Source organism: Oncorhynchus gorbuscha, unplaced genomic scaffold (assembly GCF_021184085.1).
Source record: "Oncorhynchus gorbuscha isolate QuinsamMale2020 ecotype Even-year unplaced genomic scaffold, OgorEven_v1.0 Un_scaffold_2855, whole genome shotgun sequence".
Classification (NCBI taxonomy): domain Eukaryota; kingdom Metazoa; phylum Chordata; class Actinopteri; order Salmoniformes; family Salmonidae; genus Oncorhynchus; species Oncorhynchus gorbuscha.
The window spans coordinates 50,001-58,307 of record NW_025747251.1 but is presented as its reverse complement, the minus strand read 5'-3'; the positions used below and the strand labels follow the sequence as shown (position 1 = coordinate 58,307).

At 42.6% G+C, this 8,307-nt stretch overlaps 1 protein-coding gene across 1 annotated transcript in view; it reads left to right on the top strand.

Annotated features, from left to right (window-relative positions):
• The first annotated feature begins 6,755 nt into the window (after positions 1 to 6,755).
• The window catches only part of LOC124026872 (NACHT, LRR and PYD domains-containing protein 12-like), a 6,972-nt gene continuing 5,420 nt past the window's right edge, over positions 6,756 to 8,307 (top strand). The window contains exons 1-2 of the mRNA XM_046339542.1: positions 6,756 to 7,032; positions 7,339 to 8,307. The exon at positions 7,339 to 8,307 is cut by the window's right edge and continues 883 nt beyond it. Coding sequence (XP_046195498.1) covers positions 6,756 to 7,032; positions 7,339 to 8,307 — 1,246 coding nt within the window. The remainder of the gene's footprint in view (positions 7,033 to 7,338) is intronic.

Genomic DNA, 8,307 nt, shown 5'->3' with positions numbered 1-8,307 from the left:
CCACAAAGTATACAGCAGATTATCAGGTGTTTGAGACCAATGTCCAAAAACTGGTCTCCATTGATGGTTGTAGGTCTTCCAGCAGGACAACGACCCCAAACACACATCAAAAAGCACCCAGGAATGGTTTAAGAAGAAATGCCGGACTGTTCTGAAGAGTCCAGACCTGAATCCCATCCAAAACCAATGGAGAGATCTGGAAAAATAATTTGGTGGAGGGCATCCCTCAAACATTGAAGAATTAGAGCAGTTTGGTGTTGAAAAGAGGGGACAAATTTGCCGGGAAGAGAGGTCCAGCAATTCCCCAGAACTGTGCCTCGACACAATCCTGTTTCCTGTCCAATGAATTGAATTTACCACAGGTGGACTCCAAGCAAGTTGTAGAAACATCTCAAGGATGATCAATGGATCAATTTAAAGTCTCATAGTAAAGGGTCTGAATAGTTATGTAAGTAAGGTATTTCAGTTTTTTATATATTTATATATTTACCTTATTTACACATATATATATATATATATATATATATATATATATATATATATATATATATATATATATATATATATATTTAAATTAGCAAACATTTATAAAAAACAATTTATGCTTTGTCATTATGGGGTATTGTGTGTAGATTGATGAGGGGGAAAAAAGCAATTGAACCCATTTTAGAATAAGGCTGTAACGTAACAATATGTGGGGAAAGGAAAGGGGTCTGAATACTTTCCAAAGGCCCTGTTTCATTTCTACCATGAAAGCATGATAAGAGATGGACTTTCCCCTTTATAACACGTGGTTGAATAGGAACCAGCAGCACCCAGTCTGTTATCAGTAGAGCAGGCCGGGCTCCATCTCCACCTGCTGACTGCTGTAAAAGGTTTTGTGAGTATCTCAGGTTGAATAGGAACCAGCAGCACCCAGTCTGTTATCAGTAGAGCAGGCCGGGCTCCATCTCCACCTGCTGACTGCTGTAAAAGGTTTTATGAGTATCTCAGGTTGAATAGGAACTAGCAGCACCCAGTCTGTTATCAGTAGAGCAGGCCGGGCTCCACCTCCACCTGCTGACTGCTGTAAAAGGTTTTGTGAGTATCTCAGGTTGAATAGGAACTAGCAGCACCCAGTCTGTTATCAGTAGAGCAGGCCGGGCTCCACCTCCACCTGCTGTAAAAGGTTTTGTGAGTATCTCAGGTTTAATAGGAACTAGCAGCACCCAGTCTGTTATCAGTAGAGCAGGCCGGGCTCCACCTCCACCTGCTGACTACTGTAAAAGGTTTTGTGAGTATCTCAGGTTGAATAGGAACTAGCAGCACCCAGTCTGTTATCCACCTCCACCTGCTGACTGCTGTAAAAGGTTTTGTGAGTATCTCAGGTCTAATAGGAACTAGCAGCACCCAGTCTGTTATCAGTAGAGCAGGCCAGGCTCCACCTCCACCTGCTGTAAAAGGTTTTGTGAGTATCTCAGGTTGAATAGGAACTAGCAGCACCCAGTCTGTTATCAGTAGAGCAGGCCAGGCTCCACCTCCACCTGCTGTAAAAGGTTTTGTGAGTATCTCCGGTTGAATAGGAACTAGCAGCACCCAGTCTGTTATCCACCTCCACCTGCTGACTGCTGTAAAAGGTTTTGTGAGTATCTCAGGTTTAATAGGAACTAGCAGCACCCAGTCTGTTATCAGTAGAGCAGGCCGGGCTCCACCTGCTGACTGCTGTAAAAGGTTTTGTGAGTATCTCAGGTTTAATAGGAACTAGCAGCACCCAGTCTGTTATCAGTAGAGCAGGCCGGGCTCCACCTCCACCTGCTGACTGCTGTAAAAGGTTTTGTGAGTATCTCAGGTTGAATAGGAACTAGCAGCACCCAGTCTGTTATCCACCTCCACCTGCTGACTGCTGTAAAAGGTTTTGTGAGTATCTCAGGTCTAATAGGAACTAGCAGCACCCAGTCTGTTATCAGTAGAGCAGGCCAGGCTCCACCTCCACCTGCTGTAAAAGGTTTTGTGAGTATCTCAGGTTGAATAGGAACTAGCAGCACCCAGTCTGTTATCAGTAGAGCAGGCCAGGCTCCACCTCCACCTGCTGTAAAAGGTTTTGTGAGTATCTCCGGTTGAATAGGAACTAGCAGCACCCAGTCTGTTATCCACCTCCACCTGCTGACTGCTGTAAAAGGTTTTGTGAGTATCTCAGGTTTAATAGGAACTAGCAGCACCCAGTCTGTTATCAGTAGAGCAGGCCGGGCTCCACCTGCTGACTGCTGTAAAAGGTTTTGTGAGTATCTCAGGTTTAATAGGAACTAGCAGCACCCAGTCTGTTATCAGTAGTGCAGGCCGGGCTCCACCTCCACCTGCTGTAAAAGGTTTTGTGAGTATCTCCGGTTGAATAGGAACTAGCAGCACCCAGTCTGCATGATTACATAAGACACCTCTATCGTGGATTTGTTGTTGTACTCAAGGAAGGGAAGCAAGGTCTCTGCGATACATACTTTATGCTGTTCTACATTGACATGGATCTGTTGTTGTACTTTATGCTGGTCTACATTGACATAGATCTGTTGTTGTACTTTATGCTGGTCTACATTGACATAGATCTGTTGTTGTACTTTATGCTGGTCTACATTGACATAGATCTGTTGTTGTACTTTATGCTGGTCTACATTGACATAGATTTGACACAATTTAAGATGTTTTTACACAATCATGTCAATCATTACATACATTCTAATGCCTCGAATGAAAGTGTCACTGATAAATCACGATGATGTCATTGGAATACAATATCAGTTGGTAGTAAAATATAATATTCATAGAAATATAATATTTATAGAAATATAATATTTCTTGGAACTTTTGAGTCAACGACGTGTTTCTGTACGCGTCTGTTTTTATTTACTGAAGGTGTTATTTGTTCCATTGGTTGGCTGTGTGTGTGTGTGTGTGTGTGTGTGTGTGTGTGTGTGTGTGTGTGTGTGTGTGTGTGTGTGTGTGTGTGTGTGTGTGTGTGTGTGTGTGTGTGTGTGTCTGTCTGCGTGTGTCTGCGTGTGTGTGTGTGTGTCTGCGTGTGTGTTTGAGAAAGAGAGAGTCATAAAGAGAGAGTCATAAAGAGAGAGTCATAAAGAGAGAGTCATAAAGAGAGAGTCATAAAGAGAGAGTCATAAAGAGAGAGGGAGTGGGAGGAAGAGAAACAGGTAGAACCTGATATGTAAGCAAAAGTAAAATTCTACGACCCAATGATCATTCCAGACTCTGTTTCTGTTAAGAGGTAACAGGTAAGACGACCATTGTGTTTTCATATAGTTGATGATATTGATGATATTGTTGTGTATATTCATATAGTTGATGATATTGTTATATAGTTGATGATATTGATGATATTGTTATGTGTATTAATATAGTTGATGATATTGTTGTGTGTATTCATATAGTTGATGATATTGTTGTGTGTTTTCATATACAGTACCAGTCTAAAGTTTGGACACACCTTCTCATTCAAAGGTTTTTATTTATTTGTTCTCTTTTCTATTTTCTATTGTTGTTGTTATTATTATTATTATTGTTAATAGAAAATGATTATTTTCTATTGTAGAATAACAGTGAATAAATCAAAACTATGAAATAACACGTGTGGCATCATGTAGTAACCAAAAAGGTGTTAAACAAATCCAAATATATTTTATATTTGAGATTCTTTAAAATAGCCACCTTTTGCCTCGATGACAGCTTTGTAAAGAAAATAAAGAAAAAACCCTTGAATGAGTAGGTGTGTCCAAACTTTAGACTGGTACTCTCGTTGATTATGTAAATGAGATGTGTGGGGTGAATTGGTTCCATGCCCATCTGTGTTCCCCACGGTGATCTCTTACTGTATCATAGGCCTATAGGCTTGTCTGCTCAACATCTGTGTTCCCCACGCTCAACATCTGTGTTCCCCACGAGTATCTCTTACTGTATCATAGGCCTATAGGCTTGTCTGCTCAACATCTGTTCAACATCTGTGTTCCAACATCTGTGTGATCTCTTACTGTATCATAGGCCTATAGGCTTGTCTGCTCAACATCTGTGTTCCCCACGGTGATCTCTTACTGTATCATAGGCCTATAGGCTTGTCTGCTCTGTATCAACATCTGTGTTCCCCACGGTGATCTCTTACTGTATCATAGGCCTATAGGCTTGTTCTGCTCAACATCTGTGTTCCCATCACGGTGATCTCTTACTGTATCATAGGCCTATAGGCTTGTCTGCTCAACATCTGTGTTCCCCACGGTGATCTCTTACTGTATCATAGGCCTATAGGCTTGTCTGCTCAACATCTGTGTTCCCCACGGTGATCTCTTACTGTATCATAGGCCTATAGGCTTGTCTGCTCAACATCTGTGTTCCCCACGGTGATCTCTTACTGTATCATAGGCCTATAGGCTTGTCTGCTCAACATCTGTGTTCCCCACGGTGATCTCTTACTGTATCATAGGCCTATAGGCTTGGCTTGTCTGCTCAACATCTGTGTTCTCCCACGGTGATCTCTTACTGTATCAGGCTTGTCTGCTCAACAGGCCTATAGGCTTGTCTGCTCAACATCTGTGTTCCCCACGGTGATCTCTTACTGTATCATAGGCCTATAGGCTTGTCTGCTCAACATCTGTGTTCGGTGAACATCTTGCTTGTCTGCTCAACATCTGTGTTCCCCACGGTGATCTCTTACTGTATCATAGGCCTATAGGCTTGTCTGCTCAACATCTGTGTTCCCCACGGTGATCTCTTACTGTATCATAGGCCTATAGGCTTGTCTGCTCAACATCTGTGTTCGGTGATCTCTTACATCTAGGTAGGCTTGTCCTCAACATCTGTGTTCCCCACGGTGATCTCTTACTGTATCATAGGCCTATAGGCTTGTCTGCTCAACATCTGTGTTGTGATCCCTGTATCACTGCTCAACATCTGTGTTCGGTGATCTCTTACTGTATCATAGGCCTATAGGCTTGTCTGCTCAACATCTGTGTTCCCCACGGTGATCTCTTACTGTATCATAGGCCTATAGGCTCAACATCTTGTCTGCTCAACATCTGTGTTCCCCATCTGTGGGTGATCTCTTACTGTATCATAGGCCTATAGGCTTGTCTGCTCAACATCTGTGTTCCCCACGGTGATCTCTTACTGTATCATAGGCCTATAGGCTTGTCTGCTCAACATCTGTGTTCCCCACGGTGATCTCTTACTGTATCATAGGCCTATAGGCTTGTCTGCTCAACATCTGTGTTCCCCACGGTGATCTCTTACTGTATCATAGGCCTATAGGCTTGTCTGCTCAACACAGGCTTAAAACACAACAAGAAACAAACAAACATTTTCTTTTTAGAATCTACTGTTAATGCTTTTCATGCAAGCAGGTATTTTGTTTGAAAGAGAGACTTTCCACAATATTTATTGTCTAACAACAACTTATACTTCCTCAAAACAGGTTGTGTGTGTTCATTAGTGCCTACCGTAGCAAAACATTTGGCAACGGAAACCGTTTCGGTCACGTTGTACAGCATTTGGAGTAAACTGTTTATGCAACGTTTTAAAACTGTTGGCTGCGGTGTAAACTAATGAATACGACCCATGTAGTAGCCTTCCGACTAGACTGTAGATGCCTGCCTGATGGGTATACTATGATGTAAGCTAGATATACTGGTTTTCTAAAGTTAGCTAGCTTCAATTAGCTTCACGTTCCATCTCAGGCCTCATCCATCAGAATATACAGGGGTTCCATCTGCCTCATCCATCTACAGCCTTCCAATTAGCATCCATCACGTTCCATCTCAGGCCTCATCCATCAGAATATACAGGGTGTTCCATCTCAGGCCTCATCCATCAGAATATACAGGGTGTTCCATCTCAGGCCTCATCCATCAGAATATATAGTGCGTTCCATCTCAGGCTTCATCCATCAGAATATACAGAGCGTTCCATCTCAGGCCTCATCCATCAGAATATACAGAGCATTCCACCTCATCCATCAGAATATACAGAGCGCTGGTCATCAGGAAGATACAAAAGTCCAGAGAGGATATCATGTTAAGATCCCAACTTATTTATCTCGTGATCGCGACATAAACGTTTTTGTTGTTGTTGAGCTGACAAGATAAACTCTATAACTAGGAGGGGACATATTGATAATAGATTGACGTTGTGGCTGAGGCATAACCCATTGTTGTTGTTGTAGACCCGGACAAACATACGTTATTTTTGCCACAATTTACCCCCTATGCACATTTTGCCATTTTTACATCTGTTTTACAGTCTCCACTGACCTATAATGGCCCCATCTGCTGTTTAACAGTCTCCACTGACCTACAATGGCCCCATCTGTTTAACAGTCTCTATAATGTCCCCATCTGCCGTTTAACAGTCTCTATAATGTCCCCATCTGCTGTTTAACAGTCTCCATAATGTCCCCATCTGCTGTTTAACAGTCTCTATAATGGCCCCATCTGTTTAACAGTCTCTATAATGGTCCCATCTGCTGTTTAACAGTCTCCACTGTTTAACCCATGACCTACAATGGCCCCAATGGCCTGACCTACAATGGCCCCATCTGTTTAACAGTCTCTATAATGGTCCTCCACATCTGCTGTTTAACAGTCTCTATAATGGTCCCATCTGCCACAGTCTCCACTGACCCACAATGGTCCCATCTGCTGTTTAACAGTCTCTATAATGTCCCCATCTGCTGTTTAACAGTCTCCACTCTATAATGGCCCCATCTGTTTAACAGTCTCCACTGACCCACAATGGCCATATCTGTGAAAGAGCGTCTCCTGGCAGTTCTGGATGATCTCAGCTCTGACGAGCTGAAGAGATTTAAGTGGCATCTAACTACAGAACAGCAGCTGGATGGCTTCCCTCACATTCCAAAGGGCCGGATGGAGACATCTGACGGACTGGACATAGTGGATCAGATGGTGCAGAAATACAGGGGGAATGTGGCTGTGCAGATCACACTGGACATCCTGAAGAAGATTAGCCGCAACGATCTCGCTGAGAAGCTAAACAGAGACTGTCCAATAGGTAATTCAGGATTCTTGTGTCTATAAGGTTTTGAGCAAATATATATATATTTTATTGTTTTGTTGAAATTCTATATATTTTCTTAAATAAGTTATACAGTATTTGTATGTTTGTGATTGACAAACTGGTAAAATGATAATTTTTCTTTGAAATGTGCATTCATTTCACGTGCTTAGATTTTTTTTCTCCAATAACCAGATGTATTGTAAAATAAAAAAATGTGTATATTTGTTTATTGTGTACTGTTGAGCGTCTAGAGAACAACGCATGCTTGCTAACTATTCTATAACCATTGTCCATCGTCAGGTCCTTCAGATGAAGATGGTGAGAAGTTCCAGCATGTATATAAACTGGAAGTAAAAAAGAAGTTCCAGCATGTATTCAACGGGGTACCAAAGCAGGGCCATAAACAACTTCTCAATGAGATCTACACAGAGCTCTACATCACAGAGGGGGGAAGTGGAGAGGTCAATCAGGAACATGAGGTGAGACAGATCGAGATCACGTCCAAGAATCCAGCAAGACCAGAGGCTAAAATCCTCTGCAATGACATCTTCAAACAATCCTCTGGACAAGACAAACGTATCAGAACTGTGCTGACAAAGGGAGTCGCTGGCATTGGAAAAACTGTCTCTGTGCAGAAGTTCATTCTGGACTGGGCTGAAGGGAAAGCCAATCAGGATATCCAATTCGTAATTTCACTCCCTTTTCGGGAGCTGAATTTGGTGAGGGGGGAAAAGTACAGTTTTGTAGAACTTCTACATAAATGTGTCTTAGAGACTGGAGTGATTGAGAGGGACTTTTTGAATCACATTTTAACAAAATTGCAAAAACCAGGAAACCACAATGACAGCAAGTACAAAGTTGTATTTGTCCTTGATGGTCTGGATGAGTGCCGACTGACCCTCGACTACGAGACCGGTAAGAGCTGGTGTGATGTCACAGAGCCAACCTCAGTGGACGTGCTGCTGACAAACCTCATCAAGGGAAATCTGCTTCCCTCTGCTCTCCTCTGGATAACCTCCAGACCTGCAGCAACCAATCACATCCCTCCTGAGTGTGTTGATCAGGTGACAGAGGTACGAGGGTTCAATGACCCACAGAAGGAGGAGTATTTCAGGAAGACATTCAGTGATGAGGACCTGGCCAACAGAATCATCTCACACGTAAAGACATCAAGGAGCCTCCACATCATGTGCCACATTCCAGTCTTCTGTTGGATCTTAGCTGCAGTTCTGGAGCATGTGTTGAGTTCAGATAAGAATGAAGAGATGC